This window comes from Hypomesus transpacificus, chromosome 14 (genome assembly GCF_021917145.1).
Source record: "Hypomesus transpacificus isolate Combined female chromosome 14, fHypTra1, whole genome shotgun sequence".
In the NCBI taxonomy this organism is placed as follows: Eukaryota; Metazoa; Chordata; class Actinopteri; order Osmeriformes; family Osmeridae; genus Hypomesus; species Hypomesus transpacificus.
In genome coordinates, this window is record NC_061073.1 from 13,283,404 (window position 1) to 13,309,738 (window position 26,335).

The following is a 26,335-nucleotide window of genomic DNA, read 5'->3' on the forward strand; positions in this document are numbered from 1 at the left end:
CTTTGCAGCTACCATTGTTCCCATCTGACCATACATGAGTCATAAGTCACACAGAGAGTTTCAGCACCAGAGAAGGCACGAATTAACTCCACCCAGATACACAAAGACTCCAGAGGAATCCCACATGGCGAGTTCGAAGGTGGAAACACTGGGCACTGAGCATTCACGCATGTCTGGTTTAATCTTCAAAAACACTTAAAACATGTGAACACGCACACACATGCACACACATGTTTATTTCACACTGTGAGAGTCCACTAATTAGATTGTTACCTCATTTCAAAAGGCATTATTTAAATGTCACCATAGTGACAAATTATCGAACAGTCATTTGAAACACTGCTAAATGTATCCTCCTATTAAAATTACCAAACTGAAAAAATATGAAATTGTACTTTCATTTCAGTTAATATATGTGCTAATCTTCTTTGATGGGATCACCCCGTTTTGGAACCGAGCAAATCAAATATACACACAGTCATGATGTGTCAAATTTTCAGCTTACTCGTTAGTTGATCTTCATATTATTATTTTCAATCTAATAAAACACAATTTCTAATCAATTGCCGTACTGAAACTAACGAGCGTAGATGGGCTGATATTTTGCACACCACCCACTCTGTGTCAGAATGTGTGTAAACAATGGCACATTATACCCAAGTATGTGTCCTGTTGAATGCAGGCTGCCCACTGAAGCTGGTGGGGAGGACTGACCTGCTTCTTTTCTTCTCAAGCCTACTCACAATGTTGTTCTCTGGGGTTCAGAGGAAAATTCAAATTGTTTGGGGTTTTCTAATGTGGGTTGAGAAGAATTCACTGCAGTTGTGTTTGCTACATCCCATTTGTAAGAAGCTGGAGAAATATTTATCCACATAATGCAACAGCTTGATCATCAGAGCGTGCCAGATTTGGCAAGGTGCTCAGTGCCCCCCTTGTCACATCGTCTTTCTGAACATCACATGGAGTGCACATTCTATGTTTACACAAAAAATACACCAAGACATCCTCCATATGTACTGGTACTATATGAAGCAGTAACATTTGCTATGTATTAAGTTGTAAAAAAAAAAAAAACACAGACAGCACAAGGATATGTATTGTGCTCAAACATTGTTGGGACTTTTCCATCCTACCTTTCAGGCCTGATACCAGTGCAGAAGCACACACTTCCTAAGCAGGTGGTCAGCATCGCCGGTTCCCTCCAAAAAAGCTATGTGCAAAGCAAAACGTCTACCCTGGAAGAACGTAGTAGTTCTCCTTCATTAAAGGCAGTGATTTAGCGATTTTCACTCTGATACACAGAAGAAGATCCAGCATTTTCCTTCTGGAGTGTGGACCTTATGCCTCAAAGTTTTTGACACACACACTACTGAGAATCCAGACATTTGGGGGGGGGGTTACAAAATCGACTCATCTCTTCTCATCTCATTGGAAGTCTAATGACCCATGTCCACAACTGAGCTCAATCCCCACCCCCCTGATCCTCTCAATCCATTGACAGCACGAATGAGAACTAATGAAATGCACGCCCGGCCAGATTACTCGTCAGTAAAGCTCTTGGGACCTTTTTAAGCACACCAACTTTTTGAGGACTTTCAGTGTCCTTACATTGGTGCAAAATCATTTCTTCTTGTGCTTCCTGAAACAATTTATCTGGGGCTACCAAGCAGTTATATTGAACAAGGTAATTTGTTATTCGTAAATGAGGAAATAAGACATGCAATTAGACTGCCAACGGCGCCAGGGAGAATATTACTGTTTGGGATGGGATGTGTGTGGTGAGGCCGCAGTGAAAATGGTTCAGCATATGCAAAAAGAACAGTGCCTCAGTAGTGTTAGATTGCCTTACTGCACTGTGCATGACTATGCTACATACATGGACAGTGAATGACAGATTCTGTTTCAAGCATTCCCTGGACAGTTATTTGCTATTCTGTTTCAATTTCTCTCTGTCCAGCATATTTGGTTACTGATCCCTGGTCTTTGTGTACTTGTATGTGTGTGTGTCTAGTCCACACAAACAAACCAAAAGACTCCCACACCAGTCTCATCCAACCAACATTCGTTCAAACCCTTTAAGCCTTATTCCACCTCAACTGTCAGCCCTGCCATCTTCTGAACCAGATCAGCAGCATTCCAATTAAACAGCTAAAGGCACAAATGAATACATCAGTTCCTGTGAACAGATATGATATGATTACTGGGCTATTATGGTGACACTGTGGTCAAAACATCAGATTTACAGTTTACTGAGATCCCTTGCCTTTGCTTAATCTTGCATTGTGTCATGTCCAGATGTAGGGTGGAAATGGTGTGCCTTAGTGAGAGTGGTTGCATGCGTGTATGTTTGTAGTGTGTGTGTGTGTGTGTGGTTGTGTGTGTGTGTGTGGTTGTGTGTGTGGTGACAGACATTCGGGGATGAGCAAAGGTTCCAAGACAATCTGCTCCCTACACACCCCTGCTGTGACAACAGACCAATCCATTTAGTGCTAGCCTCCTGACACACATACACACACGCGCACACACGCACACACACATAAAAGCACACACAATACTTCTGTCCCTTTTTGTGAGAAATGCGAGGTAGTACACAAGGATATTATTGTTATCATAAACATGTTACCACACAACAATCGAAACAGCAAGGTATCCTGTGTATGTAACCGCAATGTGCACAAATACACATCTATAAGCAAGCACAAGCATACTATCAATAATACCAACACGTACACAACACAAGGATGAAGACATTCTCACCTCATCCCACTATGCCTGGGTAGAGCTCATTGTAGCTTAAGTCAAGCGTAGGAGACTTTGCTAAGTACTTCCTCAAACATCCAGTAATACCTCCTCATTTGGATGTTTGAATGTAAACAGAGAGGGGGTAGGGAGGGAGGGAGACAGGGAGGGGCGAAGAGAGAGAGAGTGCCAGCAGGGTGTGCAAGCTGGGTGGAGGCGATCTGTGTCACCGTCCACTTTATTGACAATTGAGCCAATAATTAACCAGTGCTGCCTCTCAGGTCATGTTACTTTCAAAGTCTACCAAACAAGTTTTAGTTCAACAAGCTGTTAAACTAGTCTCCCTTTGACAAACTAACATTCCTTTTTGAAAATAAGAATGTTTTTTGCCACTGTTGGAACAGTGGAGTGGAATTCGAGCTGAAGGCTATTTCCTTGGTTTGCTCTTTTAGTCAATAACTCAGTCCAGTGCTATCACAGGTAACTGATGTGCCTGTGAGACCGGAGCTATGAGTCATCCTCCAATCAAGCCCCCCCCCCCCCCCCCCCCCCCCCCCCCCCCCCACAGCAAGGATCATACACACACACACACACACACTAACCCAGCACACACATGATAGTACATGAACGTGCACACTTCCGCGTCAGCATGCATTCATATTTCATTAGAGCCTCATAGCCTTGTAGAACCCAAAATCAAAGAACTCAGATTCCAGAAAGATTGCAATAAAAGTCCTTCACAAAATACAAGAAAATAGAATTTGGGGTATTTTTGGTGAATTTCTCCCCTATAAACAACTACAATTTCTGGCCAAGAAATGTTAAAAGGCGACGACTGAAGACTTGAGGAGTAGGGGCTGTTCCTCCCTCCGGGGTAGGGATGGATAGTGTTCATTTGAGACAGGTGTGCCGTCACATCCGCAACAGTGTGATACATGTCATTATGTGATACTGGGGGTGAACCTGAACAACCAAAATGACCAAGAATGCTTTCTTTATTTGATTTCACTTGCAGTACCCATACAATCTCAACCTCATCATGGTCAATTGATATGGAGGAAAGTTTACCAATTAGTTAAAGGGTATTATATCATATCCTCTCTGTGATCCATGCCATTCCAGTCATTTAATTAGCACCTCAAATCTGTGAAATTACATAAATAACATGATGACAAGCTGACCAAAAGACCATATCTATTGTCTGGTTTTAACAAAAGCAAAATCTGTTCCCTTGTTCTCAGTGCGTCAAGTGCAGTACACTAAAACACACATTTAAGAGTTAACAGTGCCAAACATGTTTTGCCTTAAGTGATTTATAGGTCGAAAACACAAGTTGTACTTCAGTACACAAGAAAGCCACAAATACTGACCCACATTACTCGGACAGATTATAATCCTCTCCCAGAGAGTTAGATACTCTGAGGGTATGGAGAGAGGACTTGCAGTATACACACCTGCAGGGCGCATGGTAGAAGGGATGTCCAGGGTGAGTCATGTGAGTGCAGTATCCTGTCTGGCTCCACATGGTCCATCTGCTATTCCCCTCTGGGTTTAGCTGCGTGTTGTTTTTGCTGTTCCTGCCACAGACCTGGTCTCGGATGAGTGACGGTTACATCAATAGATTATGTCTGCTCCGTCTTTCTGTGGCCTTTCCTTTGAAATGAAGCGATGGAGAGAGTCGCAAGAACTAACTTGACGTCAAGTGAAACAGCAGACTGGGGGAAGAGGAGAAACATCAGAAGTTTGGAAGGAGGGGATAGAATGTCTGCTCTGGACACACCTGTACAGCCCCCTCAACCACTATCTATGCAGAGTCACACATGGTTCGGTCAAACCCCCTTTGGCATTACAGAACTAACACTTCTATCCAGCGTCTGGCCCCAATATTCTGGCCCGTTACGCATGTTCCATGTCCTTCAGATGGATACCTTCACTGTCCAAAGCAATTTGTCCAAGATACTGTATCTCAGCTTGTTTCTCCAGTTTAAAATCTTTCAAACATTAATTTCCAGGTGAGCAGTACATCCTGAGTTTGGAATCTTCAAAATCTTCAAAGTCTTGCTGAGCTGTATCTGCAACTATTTCTTCCGACAGACATTAGTTGTGTCTCTAAACGTCAACACAGACCAAAGTACCCAGACACTAAAAGCATGTAATCATAGTTCTTCATCTCCTGTGCCGTAATCCATCTCTTCTCTTAAGCATCTAATGTATCTGCAAGGTACTCGAAGCCGGTAGAAGCAAGTATCTCTCTCCCGCTCCAGCTCTCCAGCCTCATGACATAACAACACTGCACGCCACTTAACATCTGAGCACACACAGACAGAGAGAGAGAGAGGGAGAGTGAGAGAGGGAGGGAGGGAGGGAGGGAGGGAGGGAGGGAGGGAGGGAGGGAGGGAGGGAGGGAGGGAGAGGGTGTGTCAGAGCATGCGAGAGATTGAGAGAGGGAGAGGGAGGGAGAGAAGGAGAGGGAGGGAGGTAGACAGAGAGAAGCTGCTCCCCTTTTCCCACCTCATGCTCACAGGCAGGCATACGCACTGCTGGGAGAGGGAAGGGGGAGTGTGGTGTCGCGAAAGTGAACGGTAAAAACAGAGTGGACGGTTCGACTGATGGAGAAAAGAAAAGAGAGAGAGAGAGGTAAGGCAAGAAAGCGGATTCGAAAATTGAACCGAACATTTTGTTGAACAGAAAATTCATCCAGACACGTTACTCCCTGCTACTAGCTCACCTTACTGGTAACGTTGGCCATCTGCCAGGAGCATGAAGGTTCAGTATATCCCTCCAATCAGCAAATAAAGCCTGCAGGTAAGAGGTCACCTCTGTGCAGCTAAACAGAGATCTGCTATGTCTCCCAAGATGTAGACTACTCCACTGACCTACTAAGGAATAAAACCGTCAAGTGAAATCCCTGACACTGACATAACAATGTGGCAGCAGTCACCAACATCCATATATTACTAAATTATAGTTTGAATATGGTTTGAGTCTGAATATTTTATTCTGAACTTTTACTTTGTGTTTTTTGTGAGTCATAAGGTAGCATAGGTATGTTTTACTCCTGGTACACTATGACATTATAAATCGGATTTGGGGTCTCAACCTTTCAGCTAATGTTAGCAAGAACTGATAAACTTGCTGTGTTCATGTCCAGAGGACTGTATCATTTTGGCATGGAATCATACAGCGTTGCAGCCCAGAATTGTCACCCGAAACAGGAAGTTAGGTCATTAGATTCAAGTCTCCCATCAAGGACAACTAATGTTTGGATGCGTCATGACAGAGAGAGAGACAGAGTTCATTCTTATTGTGCAGAAGAGTTACAGCTCCTTGCTGGGTCTCTTCCTGTCTCGTTTTTAATTGGGTGCTTATGTCACGCTTCTGTTCCACGGAGACTAGAGAATGAGAGAGGAGGATGGAGGGAAACTGGGAGGGAGAGAGAAAAAGAGGGAGGGAGGGAAAGAAAGAGGGAGGTAGGTACTTATGTCTCCTGCTGTTTGTTTCTATGAAATTCAATTCCAGACCAATCTCATCAGTGAGAGGAAAGGGCCTGATTCTCTCTCCCTCCGATTCTCCTTTCACTGCCATATTCACTCTGCCTCCTCTCTCTTCTCTCTCTCTCTCTCTCCTTCTTCTCTCTCTCCCTTTTTCTACTCGGTTTCTCTCCTTCCAATCTCTCTTCTGCTCTCCATCTGTCAAGAAACAGGTGAACTGGCTTCACCTGTGCACTCAGTCTGCCAACACACACAATCATGAGAGAAAACCACACATACATTTTGGTCTGAAGTATTTCTCACACCCACGCACACACTAATGTTCACCCATACAAACCCAAACACACCCACACAGCTGAGACTGGTTAGAGGCAGAGGGATGAGGCCTCTCCTCTCCTGCACTCCCGCCTGCTTGTCAAGGTTATATCCAGCCCTATATTTCAGGAATGCCCTAGAAAACTGTCAGATCTCCTTTCACCAACTCACTCCCTTTTAACTTTGATGTTTTTTTTTTAGTTCTCCCTTTCACTTTTCCTTTCTCAATCTAATCTTCATTGCCATTTCTTGCTCAGTCCATCTCGTTTGTTTTCTTTGAGTCCACTTCTCTCTCATATCCTACCTTTTCTCTCATCTCGCTCTTTCCTTTCTTTCTCCTGGCCCTTTAATGCTCAAGCTCTCCTGAGAATTTGACTTTTGTAGTGCCTTGTTAAGTAATCAGTCTCCAGAATTGTTAAACTGAGCGGAATAAACTTTAATAGGAGAAGGTTAAACAAACTAGGTCTCATTGAGAAATAACGTAGTAGTATAAGTAGTATACCAAAGCACTTCAAGTTTATACTTCATTCATTGCAGTGTGAGGATGTCTGAGGAAACGTGTGTGTGTGTGTGTGTGAGTGTGTGTGTGTGTGTGTGTGTGTATGTTGTTGCAGTAAGTGTCTCCCTCAGGAGCTTCTGATCCAGATTCTTCAATCTGACTTTTCACTGTACAGACATCCACCCACACACACAGTCCTACTATTAATACACCTCAGGAGAGTAATCTCCTGAAACAGTGCTGCCCTTAGGCCCAGGTACCCATCCATCTCTACAGACATGACAGAACAATTACAAGAAATCCAGAACAGGACCCATTACAACACTCCTGCAGGTGCTGAACACAGACATCCCTGTTGTTTGCTGCCGGAAATGTACAAAAGCATGAAAGAAAGAAAACTGGAAACAGAAAGTGCTGGAAACTATACATGGATTGAATGATTTAGCAAGAGCTTGCCGACCATTCCCAAATTCATCAGACTGATGTGGTGCACAGATTGAGAGTATCTTGGACCGTTGAACCACAGTTCTACATTCCCTGTCCACCACCTCCCAGTCCACAAGACAGGCTGTTAGAACTCTATCAGCTGTCCAACTCCTCAACGACTTGTAAGATCGAACTCAACACCCTGACCGCCGACCCCCACCTCACACCTCGTAGTAACAAGGTCCGGCCTATTTTTAAGTCGTCAAAAGTTGCTGGGCATTTCTAATAGTAAAGAACTGTAAAGAACTGAAGTGTACGAAGACCACGCAATCAGCAGCCAAATAGGATGAGGAAAATGGACATCATCAAAATCCCTCATTTGGATATCAGATGCTGTCATGGTAGTTAGTCCCTATGACAAGATTGACTGGTCTTAACATCTATCGGGGTCTTAACAGAAACCGAGACAATGGGTTTGTCAGTGAAGTCACTATCACTGACGCTCCCTTAATATACTCCATCTGATCATTATCATCTGAGCCTAACAAATCTCATTTGTCAGGATGACAGTGGCTCAATCTGCCTACGGGCCACAAATGAAATGTTTAGAATGGATAGCTTTCTCTTCTTGAACTTACCATGTTATCAAGCTAAACTCTATGTTACCATGGTGACATACTGTATGACAACATTGTAAGACTGTTAGTGAATATTGCCTGTCAATTTTCAGACCTTCACTCTACATAGTCGGGTGAAAGGCCAGATCTAAGGGGATATTCATGACAGGAGTAAAATATCCATCATCCTCTGTGGAGATGTGATTGGTGCCTCTTGATTTCTTCAGACACCTTCCAGACTGCCTTGATAAAAAGACTTGAATAACCTGAAGTTCATCAGTGGTAGTGATTTCTGCAATACTGTAACAAAACAGTTGACAAAACTAAACTCCTCAAAAAAGTTTGGAAACTTTGGAAAATAATATTGCAGAGGATTTTGGCAAAAGAAATTGGGCATCATTCCACGAATGCACGATCTTTGTACCTCGTTGTAAAAGTGACTAATCAGGTTTTCCAATGATATAAAATACAATACCAATTGGTATTATTGAAGGGGAGGAATAATCGACCAAAATAACGTTTCCAAACTTTTTTTGAGGGGTTTATGTGAACTATCTCAAGTTTCTTAACCCATTAAAACTTCCACAGTCTGCATGCCATTATGGAATAATAGACGCAGCAAAATATATCTGTCAGACAATTGGTGTTATAATTAACTCAGTTTGAATTGCTGTCATAATCAGACCTTCAAAATCCCTGTATCCATGCCCAAGTGAATATATCTAGTCTTGGAATAACTACCTTAGAAATCCGCAAACTATTTTCTCCTTTTTGTGAAAAACGGAATGAGTAAATTCTCAACATTGCAATCTATCAGAGCTTCCCATTGTTCTAAATGTCACATCGTTTACAGTGAAAGGTCAATGGAGAGCATTTAATGAGAGCTCATTTGGTAGAGCAGAACCACTGAGGACGTTTTGGACGGACGCTTTAAATGTCCCCACATACACTCAATAGACTTGCTGAGTCTGATCAAAATCGAATAACTGGCTATTAAAGGCCATTCATGACGTGCGTTTACAATATGCCAGCCATATGCAATTCTGAGACTGATAGGCAAAAAGCGTCACAATAAATGTTGTCAACAGCAGTTTACATACATATTAGAGAATGCATCCCAGGTTACCCAGACCAGCTGTATGTCACATTCACGGATGCCTGTCCTGCATTGTACATTTCTGAGTTCAATGAATAGGCTGAAATGGAATCATCAAGTAATGTCACAAGTAACACAATCAAATATATACCCTTACCTGGGTTAAAGGCCAAATACGCACAAAACAAATGCAACCAGAACTGGTCCTAAAGCACAGGGTAGAGTTTCTATCCTATTGGCTGCTGCTACTGTGTGAGAGAGAGGGAGGTTTACCATTACAATACACCCCAGGGAACAGGACAAAAGTAGTCCTTTTGTTAATGGACTGTGTTTTCCCCCCAACCTGATTCAGTCAAACATACAGGGCTTAGTTGTGGCTGCACAGTCGGAGTCACTGACTGACTGGAAAACAAACTAGTAAATAAATAAACTGACAGGTTTACAGACTATTAGACTAAGAGGTTGATTGATTGTCAGTCTGAACTAAACACTGACTGATTAGTCGCTATGTCTTCCTCTGTCTAAGTAACTGACTGAGGGACCTGTTTAACCAACAGATCAGGTAACAGACTGAATGAGTCTGAATGACAAACGTAGAGAGTAACTGATGTGTGTATGACTGACAGACTGCGCTTTTGAAGACATCAGTGTGCCTCTTCCTATGAGATACTACAGTCACAAAGACACCAGAATCCAAGCCTGACAGACCACAGACCAGACACATCTCATTAAGATGCAAAGTTGAGCAGCCTTAAGCAAATGTGACATTTAACCAGGTTAAAACCCTTTTGGGAATAGAGTGACGACAGTTACCCCCCCCCCCCCCCCCCCCCCATTATCCCCCACACACTCTAGACCAGGCATCGCAGACAGACAGGACACACAGGCAAGGAAAGTTGATGAAAAACATGTCCTCCACAGTTAGTGCTAACAATCATCACGTAAACGACAGCTGGGGGAAAGATTCAAGTCATCCCCTGAATAATTCACTTTGTCTCCTTTTTTGAAAACAGCCTCCCCTCCCAATACGGATTCCGAATGGATGTGACAGGAAAAGGTTCTCTTGAGATCACGCAAGACATTTCGAAAGAACAAAGTGTACCGACATCAAATGCTACACAGGAGCGCTTGTAATGTCTCCTGTTTGGTGTCTTGAAAGGAGACCCGGGCAACCAAGCCCAATTGTGACATACAGCCATTTTGATCTGAGGTGCATCTCCTGAGTCTGGGGGGGTGGGGGCGGGGGGGGTGGGGGGGGGGGGGGGGGGGGTTTGGGGGGTCGGGTTTGCATGGGAAGCCTGAAAAGTCAACAGCAGCTCCTGGTGGCCATTTGGAGAGCAACACAGTTGAACCAGTGCAGACAGAAATGTTGCAATACCCTGCAGTGGATAGAGGGGTTGTCTGAGCAATGTCAGAGTTCTGAGTACTTTAATAACCAGTTGTTACTCATGTCCTCTTGTCTAAAATGTGCGATGCAGATGGGAGCGAAATTGAATATTACAAGCTCTGAATAGAGGGCATAAATGGAAACATGACAGCTAAAAGCAGTCATTTGGACTTCATTCCAAAGGCCATTCCAAAGGCAGTCATTATTTCAGGTTGATGTGGAAATTCACAAAAGCCAGCATTTCATAGCCTCATGGTGTTGTGTGTTGACAAAAAAATGCTTTCTGCATTTCATTTCCACCTACTCTATTTCATAAAGAATACATGACACACTTAAATGTAATAGTACTATGACAGCTCACTCTGGCATGGTCTTCACTAGAGTCCAAAGCAGCATCCAGAGAGAGATGGTTTTGTGCTTTACATCAACGTTTGCATACTAAGTCGACTCAACAAAAGAGTTGTGTTTGGTGTGATGTGATTCCCTTCCACACAGGTATTTGAATTTCAATTTGATCCTGGGGGCTCTTGCAGAACCTTGGCATCTGCAGAATCCATCTGGTTCTTAGTCACTGCTATTTGGTTTAGCACAGCTTGAGAGCAGCAGTGAATTTTATCCATCTAAACAGCGACAGGCAACTGGAGAGAATCCGAGATAAACACTACCGTTTCCGGTATCATGACGCTATGTCATTTAACTGAGTCATTGTCATGTGCAAACAGCACTGAAACATATGTGTGACAATTAGGAGTTCACTCATTCAGTTTCACTAGCTAATTGAATTGATGAATGGCAGTTTGGCATAATAATAGTCTGTTTTTCCTATTACTGGTAAAGTATTTATATGGCTCATCCTGCAGTAAGAAGCCATAGCCACCTGTTTTACAGGCTCGCTGAGTATGGCTGGAAACTGCTGAGCATGCTAGTAAAGCTGTCAAGCTGTCATATGCCTCCTGTCAGAAAGAATAAATCCAATATTTGCTTTAAGCAGGCACCGAGTGTGTGTTTGTGTGTTAAAAGGGATGGGGTTATTGTGCATACGTGCCTGTACACAGTGACTGTTCTCATTTGTGTGTTACTACAGTTGACTTTGTGTGTAAATACTGCAGGTGGATTTGCCTTTACTGTGAATGTGTGTGGGCGTGCGCATGCATGCAGGGGAACCAAAAGGCCAGAACCCCCCCACCCCCCCCCCCCAACAAAACTGACACCACAAAAACAAACAAACCACAATGCGACAAGCCGTCTCACACTTAATGCACCAAGCTCCTCAAGATTAATTGGAGAAAAAGCATTTTGACATGGAACAGATCGATCATACCCTCATATGGTAGCTAATGTTTTGCAATACTGGTATCGAAAGTGACATCATTTATCACATTTCCATTTTATTATTTTAACAGATGATTATATACAGAGCGACAAACAAGTCGTGCATTTAGTAAGTACAGCAGAACTTAGATCTGTCAAAGTTAGTGTTCACCCTGACCTGTGCATGGAGTCCCAGGTAGTGGAGACATACTCTAGACTTGCAACAGCCTTGGTTCTTCTGGGCCATGTGGCATGTCGCTTGATAGGAACCAGCTCATGACCCGAGTCTCGGCTGGGGTCGCAGCCAAAACAGGTACCCATCCTTCAACAGTACTTCTAGACTACACGCTGTCTTTACATATCTTCTGTCTTCCTCTGCCAAGTTCACAATCACCTGTCTCTCTTTCTAGTCCATGTGTCCAAGTCAGTCCCTGACTCCCTGACTACTTTTCTCAATTTATTCCACTGTGATGTTAGTCCTCCTCCAACTTGAGTGGAGTTTTCTTTCAATGTCCCTCTGTTTCTTTCCTTTTGTTTGGTTCTCCACAGTTTGTTTGTACTCGTTCTCCCTGTTTGACTCTCCTTCCGTTTCCCTCTCTCTCCCTCTCCCTCTCCCCCTCTATTTCTGTCCTATGCAGTGTCTGTCCTCTATTCTCTCTGTCCTTCTTTTGCTCGTGCGTTCTCTCTCTGTTTTCTTTGTCTGTCCCAGGGTCTGACTTGATAGCCCCCTCAGTTAAAATGCTAATGTTTCTGTGCCCAGGGCCTGTTGGATGTCACATGTTATGTCACAGTGACAGAATGCCCACTGTCTCCCACAGAGAACCAGATGTTTAAGCCTCACACGTTGGATCAACCATCTTTCCATTTCCCTCCCTCTGTCCCTCAATCCCTCCTTTGTGCCAGTCCTCCTCCGCTCTGTCCGGTATGGACACACCCCCTTGCTGTCCCCACGCCTCTGTTGTTGTCTACAGGCACCAGCCATGTAGAGAAGAACTGGCGGAGGACCTAGTCCGTCAGGCCGGGTGGTTTGTCATGTGAATCATTCACAAGCCGCATGAGGACGCATGGTGGACGAAATGAGATGACTGGACTAGTGTCTCATTTTCAAAAGCAGCTTCTACATGTCCTGTCTTTTCCATAAAACATGTTTCCTGTGTGACTCATCTCTCCATTCTTTGTCTCTGTGCCGCTCTTAGAGTCGCAGATCATCTTTTTATGGATTATTTACGGTATATTGTTAACTGATGTATGTTATATTCAAGCTCAAGAGTCAAAACATCTGAACGTGTTTTTAGCAGAAACGACTAAGCATTTATACATGAAAGGATATGAACAAAAAATACTTGCAGGTTCAAGGTGATTTCCTGTAAAGAGCACCTTATTGCCTTGGTTACATCAAGGGAATAGCATTAAAGTTTGTCAGGAGGTCAAACTAAAAAAGAGAACTACAGAAGAGGAGGAGAGAGGATTTCCTGAGAGAGAGAGAGAGAGAGAGAGAGAGAGAGAGAGAGAGAGAGAGAGAGAGAGAGAGAGAGAGAGAGAGAGAGGGAGAGAGAGACAGAGACAGAGAGACAGAGAGAGAGAGAGAGAGAGAGAGAGAGAGAGAGAGAGAGAGAGAGAGAGAGAGAGAGAGAGAGAGAGAGAGAGAGAGGGGGACACACACGAAGGGGTTAGATATATCTCAGAGGTACAGCATTTGACTGCAGATCAATAGGTTGCAGTTTCAAATCCCGCTAATTGAACACATTATTTTTACGGAGAAAGAAAGGGGAGAGAGAAGAGAGAGAGGGAAGAGGCCAGGGGAAAGAGTTTTGTTTCATTTCATGTAGGGAATAAACTTACAGTAGAAGTGACCTTTAATAAGACAGAGCTAGTGGGAGGACGAAAGGCTGTTTGAACTGGATATGGCATCAGGAAATCCATTCGAATGGATAAAATAGCCTTCATTTTGTAGAGGCCAGTACAGTAAACTGACATTTGAGCAAACACAGTTTTTAACATTCACAAATGAAGTAGGAACACCTCCCCACAGAACCATTGGTCTAGATTATCCTGATTTTTTAACAGACAAATGCTGCTAACCATCAATAATATCACAGCTAAAGTCAAAATGAAAGTGTTGGTGATCAAGTATAGATGGCCTGTCACACACTGTCACAGATAGAACATCTAACAGAGAAGTTTATGGTGACAGGGTCGCAGCAGAGGGCTGCATGGGTCTTATCTCTGTGGTGCAGCTTGACTATTATGGGATGTACATGTTGCCCGATATCAACACAGACAGCAAATCCCCACTGACTGTATTGGCTGTTGTTCTAGAATAATATATACTTTCCTAAATTAATTTATTTGATATGTGTTGTTTCAAAACATTCCTGTGATGTGTTATCTTGCGTAAGGTTTGATATTGTGAGAGTGATTCAAAATTCTCTTTACCTAAAAGGGCTGAAAACTGACTAGCCCCTGAAAGTGTCAGATGTCAGAATAGAGGCAGGTCTGAGAGGACTTCCAAAGAGCACTCACACTGAGTCTGTGCGAGCAGAGTGTACAGGCAGTTGTAACCATGGCAATTTGATAGGTGGCATGACAGACACAGACAGGGGGTAAACCTGTGAAATAAAAGCCCCTCTATCCCTCCCCACTCCCTCGACATCTGGGCTTTGTGACTGCAGTCACACACATATACGAACACAAACACACAATGCTGTCTGTGCACACACACATATAAAGAGGAAATGCTTATCTTTAGAGGCCACTCCACATTTCTTTTGAGAAAAAAACTAAACAAAAAAACATTCTTTCAATGGCACTACAGTTGAGACTCATTTGAAACCTTGTTAGCAGAAGAACAAAGGTAAATTCTGTCTGGATGAAAGAAAAAATGTGCGCATCTTTGTAACAGATGTGGCTGGACAAACAATTCACGGCAATGATCAACAATGATGAATTAAAGCTGGGTTGGGCAAGTTTTGCGAAGCTAGCTATTTTAGCTTCAGTTTGACACATTCAAACCAAAATATCCCACCCCCTCCTTCAAAGCCACTCCCACAAAACTATAGTAACACGCATTGAATGCAGGGGCAGAGTGCGCGCTGGTAGGTAGGTAGGCAGACAGACAGATAGCCCGTCCAATCATTAGTCAGGATACGGCTTAATGATTGGTTTATTATAGTCTTGCGACACCCAGAGATGTCAGATTAATTTCATATTACCATCAAACCTTTATATGTATTGGTTGCTATCAAGATGTGAAGTTTATTTAGGAAAATATGACAAAAAGTGCTTCTCAACAACATTGCCTACCGTGCCTTTAATGACGAGCACAATAACAAAGCTAGTTTTTTTTTGCAAAAGCCTATCCAAAATGGACTGAGGGAATGGTAAGTATAAAATAGATATTTGAAAATCAATGAGAGATCATTAGAGAGGGATTCTTGACTGCTTTCCCCAACTCCCCAAGAGTTTTCAATACAGCAACATGCCAGTTAGCTGGCTGTAGGTACAGAGCTAGTTACATGCCATGAATTTTAAGCAATCAAAGAAAACAGTAAATTATGTTTACATATGCACACTACACGCTCAGGCACCTACGGAACAGGGTCCACACACACATATTGTATGCAAATATACAGTACTTGTCCACCAATACAAACCCACAACCGCACACACACCTTGCTGCAAACACTGCTGCTGTTCTTCTCACCTGTTTTTTGGGGGGGCTCAGTTGTGTGTTAAACAGCCTGTACTGTTTTATAATGTTATCCAGACTGACATTCTATAAATATATATGTATATAATTATATACATACAAATTCAGACAGACATTCAGCTGTAGCTGTGGTTACAGTCTTCAGAGCTTGAACTTTATCTTGGACTAGTTGCACAGACTTAAAAAAAAAAAAACAATTAGTTTACTCAAAGCATCACTGATTAGAACCAGCTATAATTGAGCACGTCAATTTCTTCCAGGCCAACTTCTCAAGTGCCATTTTCTCTTTGGCTTTGGCATTGGAATGCACTTATGTCAGTGTTTGTCCCAATGGGGTGTCAATTGTTTGACAACCTTAAAATAGAACTGACTTCTGGTTTCTGAAGTAAAACTGAGACTATGCTTGCATTGAATTTGTATAAGGAGTAGTGTAGCAGTCTGAGTTAAGAGAGTTCACTGTCTGTCACCACAAGCCTGTTCTTTTATTTAAACATTATCCTGGTTTGATTATGCATCTCTAGGCTAAACCATAATCTTAAAGCTGTGGTTATAATCAAAGTCAATTAAAATCCTAGTTCAACAAAATGTTCAACAAATATTGCACCATCACTGTATAATATTATAAACATTAGCAGTTGAGAACTTGTGTCATTTTTGCTACATTTAGAGGCATAGAAAGCAACCATTGAGGAAGCCTGTTATAATCGTTGAGTACACACTCTTTCTATAAGTGATTAGTGAAGTAGGCTTCTTTCAATGACTAAATAAGGAGGACATGTTCCAAAGCATGGGCTGCAGTGAACACAGTTCCTAATATCACCTACATTTCACTGTAACTGCAAAATGCATTCAAGTAACAATCCTTCACACCAGAAGCCTGTCTGTAAATGTATTTCAATGCCATGAAGAAGTCCGTCCTGGGGCCTTGAGAACCTTTTGAAATCTTCAGCGTTCCTTTCAGCTTTTAGCCTGCAGTGATTTAATGCTTAATTTCTACATTATTTTGGCTCTTTGAGATTTGTCCTTTTCATTTCCATTGCTCACAACCTAACTTCCTTTAGCAGCAGACCAGATAAGACCTCATCATCTTAGACTCAACGAATAAGAAGGTGACTGAAGGACATACTCTATGACATCATCAAGCAAGCTGACCAATGAGCAGCTGGAAAAGCTCCTTCTGGAAGACAATTTTGGGGCAAACGAAAAGGCCCGCCTCCCTGCTGTGTACTTTCTACCCATTAGTCAATGCCTGTGGCCACACCTCCTTCATCAGTGACTGTGCCCAGGTCCAGCTAGGCCCAAAGAGGTAATGAGCCAGAACAAACCAAGTCCTAGCTCAGCTACACACACACACACACACACACATGCACAGTAGCCATAAACACACACACACTCAATGAAATCCATTCCCTCTCCATACTTCCCTCTCAGATATATACAGACACACACATATACACACACACACACACACACACGTGTTGATAAATAATTAGCCAGCCTCAGTGCTCAGTCCCCGAACTGAGCCCTACACTTCAGATCTGAGTGAATGAGTCACAAACAGTGAGTCACTGCTTTTCTCCTCTGTTCTCATTTTTCTCCTTTTCTTCTCTACTCTTAACTTTCTAGCCCATCTCCTCCCTCCCCCGGTTCCTTCACTCACCCTAGGTACCCACCTGCTCTCCACTCCAGTCCTTCTACCCCCTCACTCTATCCTATTACTACTTTTCATCCCTCCCTCTTCATCCGATGGTAGCCCCCACACTTTTACTCCTTGTACAGCTTTTTTCTCAAGAGAGAGTTAAAAGACTGGGATGAATCATTAATGACTTAACCTCCAGAGAAGCACATGAGTAGAGTAATACAACTCTTAGTACTGTTGCAGCTGAGTTAACTGTGTATTGGTGTAAAGGCAGTCATATTTCCACTTTCCATATTTCCTTTTCACTTTTTTCAGATATTACATCCGTAGGTTTACGGCATAATTCCAGAGTGTCCTGCAGTGAATAACGTCTGCAGAGAGCACCTGAATTCCAACCATACTCTCCACCTTCAGCAAAAACAGAGATCAAACTGTGGCAAACCTGCATTTGATTTTCCTTAGACAGCTATGGGTACTTTCCATTGATTTTATGGCAAGCAAATTTCTCATACAGAATACATGAAGAGCAACTTGAACAATTGCATAAAAAATTATTGGATGATGTCTGTTGAAAATATGTTGTGACTTCTATGCCAATGCTATAGGAGGAGAGTATCATTAATCATTTCACACATTCGGAGTCTGTAAATCAGTCACAAAACAGTCACAAAAGTGACAGAATGTGTCCTGAACAGATTATAGACTATTTACTGAGTGAGAGTGGCTAAGAATGCAAAATACATCACAATCCAGATTGACAGCCGTGAAGCCAGATTTACCCTGATTTTGTCATTTCTCAAACAATGTTGAAGTTTTACAAATGGATGTGGAACAAGAAAAAACTTCTATATTTAGCTGAGTTGAGCAATGGAAAATATGGGTTATAAAAAGCTACTGTTTGCAAAATGTTCTCTTATTTTGTTCACAGAAAACATTTTAGATAGCCATGGTCCCAAATTAAAAACAAAGCCCTCTCTATTGATGCAGAAACAAAAGACGCAGGGTTTATGACATTCCTGGGAGCGGTTTTGTTAGTCTTGTAACTCAAGGTTTTTTGGATCACTTGACTTGTTTGCTAATGCTAAGATGTCAGCTATGCAAATCAGTACAAAGGTGAAGATTACCTTTTGGCCTGACTGACTGATTCAATGTGGCTGGTGAAGTGTATTGTACTAATACACTGGTTGCACTCTCCACAGTCATAGCCAAATCTTGTGGTCCTTGAAAGGACCACTAACTATGGTACTGCAATTTGCAACACAGCCTCTTTATATAGACCTTGTCCTCAGTGAAACTCAAGTCCTTTTATTCAAGTATAATCAATACATATCAAATTAAACAAGGGTTTTCAAAAACTAAGATATACAACATCTGTAAAATAATAATATTATATAAAATAAGATCTATCACAGTGAGTGCTTTGTGTCTACATACTTGTTCAAAGGTTTGATCTGTGTGTCGGAAACTTGCAACACCAACTTTTAGATGAATGTACATTCATTGTAAACTGCTTATGAATTGAACTTGTTAGAGGTTCAAGATGCTGTCATTAAAATATCCCCATCAATGATCCTTCCTGGAACACAGTAATGTTCCTGCAGTGCAACAAACACCCATGGCCTGGAAGCTTCATCTGAGCTTGACATAAAATATGAATACATTACTAAATAAATAAACAGTCTGGATTGGAATAACTGTTCAGGCTGCGAATGTACAGTGTCTGCCATACAAAAAGGTGAATGCAATCAGGAAATACTCTTTGCCCATTGCTTTAATTTAGCCATGTGTTCAGATGGAGCCATGTATTGCTCAAGCCCAGCTGATTCCTGCAGAATGGCCAGTCCATGTCCACCACCCCTTCTTTTCCCTCCCCCTCCCTCTTGCACTCCTCCTCCAATCCTCCCGGCAGATCCCATCTAAGTTGGGCTGAGGGACATTCCTCTGAGGGGTTGATCCCCAGGTTTTTCCTCCTTCATCCTCAGGGCTCTGATCCTGCTGTGCTCCCTGGCACAGGGGCTTCCACATTGACAGACAAGCTGCGCATGCACAAGTGTTCATAAGTGTGCAAGTGTCTGTGCACCCCTAGTAACATGTACATCTAGATAAACCCGCAATTCAAGTTTTTAGTAATAGTCTATAATTACATTATATGTACATTGTATCATATACTAATAGGGAGAGCCTTCCTACATCCTTATGAAAGAACAGAGTAGGATCAGAGCAGTGCTTGGCAGCAAATATGTGATTGCAGTGTGGAATTACAGGATGTTCCACAAGATAAATATATATTTAGTGTATGTTTACACTGGGTAGTACACACTACATACAAGTTTAATTGCACTGTGACAAGGACACTAATGTAAACCATATTCTGTTTTATGGACGTTTATAGGCTGTATAATGAGAAGCTACCACTTAGCCTCTTTTTGCTTGTATTAGTCCTCCTATCCACCATTACAGATCAATAGTGAGCACTTAAATGACTGAACTTAGCTGATGAGGATGTACTCTGTCGTAGTTGTATCTGTGCTATCTAATCACAATTTCATAGTTCTGAGGACTTTCAACAAGCCAACTCAGACATATGGTCTGCTGAAACATACAAAGGAATTTGGCTTAACAGAGTTTTACAGTAGGCCATAAATTAGCTCCTTGTGAGAACACCAAAAATTGCCAACCTTCCAGTGCTGGATTTCACAAAGGCCACTTTATAGTGTGGGCACTAACAGGGAGATTAACGTGGCACATCATCAAGCTTCCAGCATACCATCAAATAAATAGTTAGTGTAATAAGATTTTGGATTGTAATCGATTAATTCCAGCCAGACACTGTCAAATCTATGATCTTCAAATGATATGTGACCATTAATGGAGAAGCAACTGAGCGGGTATCTATTTATAAAAAAACAACATACATTTGTGAAGGGATAAACTCCTCTATTCCCTTTGCCTTCGTATAACATAGAAGCAACAGTCTGACAGACCACCCTGTTGAAGAGAAACATGCAACTCAAGTTCAAAGTCTTTTGTTAAAGCAACTTTAGCCACTAGGACCTCTGCGAGCGTCCAAAGACAATGAAAAACACATTCCACTGGAGAGAGTGGAGAGTGTGTTGCTCTTTCACTACAGGAAAAAAAAAAAAAAAACATACTCAAACAAAAGTGGTCTCAGAAGACATTGCTTGAACCTTTGGGAGAAGTTACATAAACATAACCTTTAGAAAAATTGTTCTCCTACCACTCAAATAGGATATTGGATTCTTAAGGGGTTATTACTTCACTTGCTTTTCACTTGCTTTTCTTCATAAGGTTCTCATTCATAAGGCAATTATTTGGTCTGGCTGGAAGCTTTATAAAAACAGACTCAGACGAATGATTAGTTTATCAAACATTTAGGCAGGAAAATATTTGTGGCCATCTCTCCCTATTAATAACAGCACATGTATCACAAAAGACTGGACAAATACTCCTCTCCGGTGAAATGTGCAGTAATAAATCCCATTAATAGCATTACGTTTACTATCCACAGACACATAAGACAAACATATGATCTCTCCAAACAGTGTGTAAATCTATATGCAGTAATAGCCCTCTAAAGGTTCACTGCAGTTCTAATGGTGATTTTGACAAACAATCGAAAGATACATGAAGAACCAATTCGACAAGCATGTGTAGTAAGTTGGCAATTGAAGACTTTGAACCTGTGAGGAGTCAATAAACTTGGCTGTGCAAAGCAATGTAGCTGCAACCAATGGACTGCATCAGGATTGTGTTGAAGGCAATAGGTTAATTTACGGTCATAGGGTTAGTGCCCCTACCTTTAAATCCACAAACAACTCTGTGTTAATTACGATTCTCAGGAGTGACAAGTGAAGCCATGTTTAGCTCTACTACCTGCCGTAACGGCTCTGTGGTGCGCTCAGGTAAATCTACCTTGGTATCAAAAAGTAACACTTACTTTAAGAAGTAGCTTGCACCTTCATCCGTAAAACCTTCTTCCCATCCCCGAGGCAAGTCTGCAATGAACGAGTGAAAGGTGTTTTGAAAGTTTTACGATTGAAGCTTATATGTCTTACAACGTACAGAACACGGATCTCCTCCAATAAGTCAATTGCAGTCTGTCTAAAATAGTCACTAACAAAAATGCGTACCTGAGCGTATCATGTGTCCGGAATTGACAGGTTCGGCTGTTCGGGGATGGAGCCAAGTAGTGGTGTGCGTTTCATCGCTGATAGAGAGAGAAAAACACCTGTTACACTGCAAAAACTAGATAGATAGACTTCAGTTGAAGGCAGACAAGCGGCTGCTTGTCTGTTTGTCTCGGCAACGCAGATATATTTAACTCACTTAACGAAAAATACCCTGCCATCTTTGCAGACACCGTAGGACCAGTGTTCAGGTAGGGTGTCCCGCCCGAGCGGCGCCGCCATGATCCCCGGTCTAAAGTCTTATTTTATTCCCTCTCCATGGATTCTCCGCTAGGGTTTAGAATCTATTAAAGGGGAAGGCTGTATGCTACAATTGATAGAGAGGTGCTGCCACCGGATTATTTTTTGTGCCGACATTTAGTTGCGCATAGGCTGGATAGTAATACAGTAGGCTAGGACGAATATTCTGTAGGCTAATTAATTGGTTAGTCTTTATTATTCAAATATTTTTTGACCAATAATTGGCCATTACTAAGAGTATTTAGTTAATTGTTGGCTATACCTCATTTAAAAATGGGTCTATCACAAAATGTTGGTGAACCAATAGGCTATTATCAGTAATAATAATTAAAAAAATGATACTGGTCCTAGTATATCAACTATTATCAGTCACCATTGACTCTTTTTTTCTTTCTGTGTCTTTCAGTGTATCGATCTTAAACTACAACGGCGACGCGTCGAGACTTGTTAGCATTAGCACTTATAACTTAAGGAACCTTGGGATGTTCACTTGGGATGCACAAGATGTGACATCAGATGTGTGGAATTATTCGTCCGGAAAAATGAGGTCACCATAATGACTTGGCTAAGTAGTAGCTAGGCCAAGTAGTAGCTAGGTAAAGTAGTGCCTCATTATAAGGGCTTGTGTCAGCTCGTCCTGAAATGGCACTGCAGTTTCCATTTGACCATTTTGGACACAACACCAAGAACATACCATTTTAAATACCTACTAATTAAATACAAATGTTTAGCCTAACATTGTCTGTCAGTGTTGACAGACAAGTTTTGGGAGTTTCCTAAGATTAAAGGAACAGCCCAGACCATTTGATTCTGTAGTCACCTCTGCTCCCACCTCTCATATGCTAACGGAGTTGCTGGACAGTTTATGTATTTGCTTGATGGCTCTCTCACCTCATTGTGACTTACTGTTGCATTGGTTGTGATATGTGGATAAGTAAGGGTCAATGTGTGGTGAAGTATTGTTCTATAGATTCTTCATCTCCTGAGGGCTTCTCCTCAGCTCCTATACTTCACCTCTACAATTCCAACGGAGTTGCATCTTCGTTTGAGTAAACGGATAGAGTGGGTTGGGATGAGAGAAGCATCTGAGCTATAGACTCCAAGCAAGGACCCAAACACTCTATCCCTATGATACATTTAAAAACTGTGAAGTCAGTTCTACTTTACTGTATTCACTTATGTGACATATAGGTTATTGAGTAGTAAGGTGAGTAGGTTGTCTGTATGTTTGGCACTGTAATGTGGTATGTGTGACTGACCTCCCCCTCTTTGTAGAAGAAGCAGGGTACACTGGACAGGATCGGTGGCTTTGATTTCCTCTCTCCTCTAAGGTTTCTGTGGGCAACACTTCTGAGGCACCTCAACAGCAACAACAAAACCTGACACAGCAAGATGGGATCGAGGACACTGAGGGGTCGCTGTAGTATCTGAAAGCATATGTAGTATCTGAAAGCATCTGTAGTATCTGAAAGCAAAGTTTTACTTGGTGTGTGGAGGTGTGTTATTTCCTGCTTTCCGTCCTAAATGAAATAGCAGGATCAACTGAAAACAAGGATGTGTCAAAGAAAGAGATATTAATAGTTAATTTAGCCATTAGTCAAGGATGCTGGTAATAGGAATTGTACATCTTTGTGCAGCATAAAGACCATATTTGAGCTATTTCAAGATGAAAGGTTGCAGTAAATATGTGTGTGTGCATGTGTGTAACACGGCATTTGTGTAAAAAGAGAACAAAAGACAGCATTAGCCACATACCTTCTGGTTGAGGCTCAAGGACAAGGCCTGCTGCTACACCAGTACTGACTCCTTAAGAACTGTAAACAATTATATTATATATATTATGATGGTATCAATTGCATTATCCAGGCATCATACTCAGCTGAGTTGAGCATTCCGGGTCAAAGAACTATCCAGAAACTAAAGCATAAACTACTGTACTTCTACCACTAAATCCACTCAATGTCCTACTTCTGTTTATGGTAAAGGGAGCAGTTTTTTTGTGTTAGTTCAAAAGGATAAAATAATCCACACTGCTGTATAGCAACACACAACCTTAAATACACTTCCAGACCTTCCATTCTTCCTATATGTGTAACCCTTCTGACATGGTGCTCTCTTTCTCAGGGGTCAAAATTACATCACAACTTCTGTTTGGTTTAAACTGTTTATTTTAAACTTATGATCAAATAACATAATGAAACACAAATGTGATGGTGGCAAATTGGATTAGATCATTTGAAACCTATTTTCATTAAACAGTAACAATAAAGTTGTCTATTTTTTTTTAATTATAGCATATGTTTTTTTTTTAATTATTTATATATATACACATATATATATATGTAAATTGTATGAGTAATTCATAAGTAAATAAACAGATCGGTGGCTATAAATAATTATAAAACATAGGGAAATATTAATGTAAATTCTCAACATGCCACACATCTCTATCAGTGGTTAGAGAAGATAAATAACCAAGAGTGTATGGCTGCAGCCTCCCGTCTCCAAATAACTGGAAGCTAGACTCATGGTTGACACAAACCACAAGAGGGCGCTCATTCTTCTATGGTAACCTACAGTATCTACATCACAATCTGCGTAGGCACAGTTAAGCCCCCTCAGGTATTGACATTTTTTGTAAATGTAAATATCCGCAATCCTATCTCTGGCATACTCATGCCTCACATGTAGCCTGCACATGTGTATGTGTGTGTGTGTGTGTGTGTGTGTGTGTGTGGGGGGTCTCCCTTCATCATCAGTCTTTCTGGTCTATACCATAGACTGTGGCCTATACATAGCATACCGTTTATATTCCTACTCTTTAAAACTGAAATGTACAGTCATGCGTAGTAAGTGTAAACCAGTTTCAAAAGATATGCAAAGATTATGTTCCCCTAAATGCACAAGCAGTATTAATTCACCCAGGATTATGTATAATATGATAGATGAGCTTTGTTCAGACTGAGTTAGAGGTGATTTGCCAATGTTTGTGAATTTCAATTAGCCTACATTTTGTGTGCAAGTAAATGACTGCCCTTGCGTACACCACAGGAGGGCAGTACAGTACAGTTTATTAACGTTAACTCAGGTGTACTAATTTTATTAGATTTAATGCGGAATATCCTGCATTTACTACAGCATGTATACATTCAATGATTTGGCTGATTAAAAAACGTCAGCAAAATCTGAATAAATACCTCATACATGGCAATATCTCATGACTATGACCCTATGTTAACCATGCTCTGCTAATATTATACCAGCTTCAACCTGTGCCTTTCCAACATTTGATAACCATAGTCTAGAAAATGGTTACCCATTTTATGTACATTAATTGTGTGCATTAGAAAAAGAAATGTGTGTTCTTAATGACTTATTCACACTGTATGCCTTGTGGAGTTGTCTGCATTGATAAAGCAACGCTCAGACACCTGTCTGCTGCATCATAGAGCATATGACGGTAGCACACACACAGTATACAACAGCTGCTGTTGTGTTGCATCATCAGGTAGCAGAGACAGGGTAATTGTCACCCCAGAGATGCCTCTATGCTCGGCGTGCAACAGGGGCATCCACACTGCCTATGTGTGCATGTGTGTATTGAGTGGGGTGAAAGACTTACTGCTGCAATCGTTTGCAATCCTTTCACCAAGCCACTTGAGCACCCTGGTTGCCTAGAGACAGGGTCACCTAGACCACAAAGCTAACGATACCCTAAGAAGGATAGAGGGAATGTCAGAGATAGGGTGGGGTGGTGGAACAGGGATGGGCAAACTACGGGTGTGATTGTGTATGAAAGAGAAATAAATTAAGAGATGTACTGTGTAGATGAAAGAGATTGCGTCATATCTGAAGCCCTTCCATCCCCCTGAAGCAGCCACACATGAAATTCATGTTTTAGTTAAGTTAGGGTAAGAGCACAATTTGATTACAAGCATCTGTGGTAGACATATTGGAGAGCTAGTATGCTCCTAAAGGTTTTAGCAGATGAACAATCAAAACTATGGGAAATAAATTGGCCACTAAAGGCAGCACCAGTGTGCGACACATCAAAACAGACTGGAAAAAGAGACCGTCACCAGTGCATCTGTCACAACCTGTCACCAGCAGGGAAGATGGAACACACCATTGCAAGTATTGTCAGAGATTGCTCAGCTTTACACCATCCCAGTACAGTGTGTCAAGGGGAGTGATTAATTAATTTTCATCTCTCGGGAATACATTTCATCATACTTTTGTTTTTAACCATTGTCTTACACAAACCTTGCAGTACCGTATCCTAGGAGATTCTTACCCCTGAAGAAATCTCCCCTGAAATGAAAATAACTGACTAGTGAAGTTAGTGACAGAAATGCAAAAGTGTAAATGAAGCATAGGTAGTAACTGGGAAATGAATAAGGCGGAAATAAATTAATATTGCAGTCCAATATTATATGGTGTTGAGGTGGAAATGTAATTATCTGTTGGTCAAAAAAGCATAAAGTATGTGTTAGCACTGCCTACAGCACTCATTTCACTGATTATCTTGACCTTTGTGATTCCACCAAAGTAACCACACCCAATCAGTCCTGTGAGTATGTGGCTATGTTAGAAAGGCCAGTATTGTACACAATCAAGGCACACAATCCAAGTCAAAGTCCATGACGATGTGTGAATGG

The 26,335-nt window shown here is 41.7% G+C and overlaps 1 protein-coding gene across 7 annotated transcripts in view; it reads right to left on the bottom strand.

The window, feature by feature from the left end:
• The window catches only part of plekha7a (pleckstrin homology domain containing, family A member 7a), a 53,322-nt gene extending 31,621 nt beyond the window's left edge, over positions 1 to 21,701 (bottom strand). For 2 of the 7 annotated variants that reach the window (XM_047033450.1, XM_047033449.1), the window contains exons 1-3: positions 21,577 to 21,701; positions 21,381 to 21,457; positions 21,188 to 21,245 (exon numbers count right to left, since the gene is read on the bottom strand). In XM_047033450.1, the coding sequence (XP_046889406.1) occupies positions 21,188 to 21,245; positions 21,381 to 21,457; positions 21,577 to 21,659 (218 nt within the window). In that variant the 5' untranslated portion in view covers positions 21,660 to 21,701. Of the gene's footprint in view, positions 1 to 2,757; positions 2,846 to 4,193; positions 5,033 to 12,059; positions 12,699 to 21,187; positions 21,246 to 21,380; positions 21,458 to 21,576 lie in introns of those variants that run through there. The other 5 variants (XM_047033451.1, XM_047033448.1, XM_047033452.1 and 2 more) reach the window with 4 other exon arrangements.
• Positions 21,702 to 26,335: the final 4,634 nt, after the last annotated feature.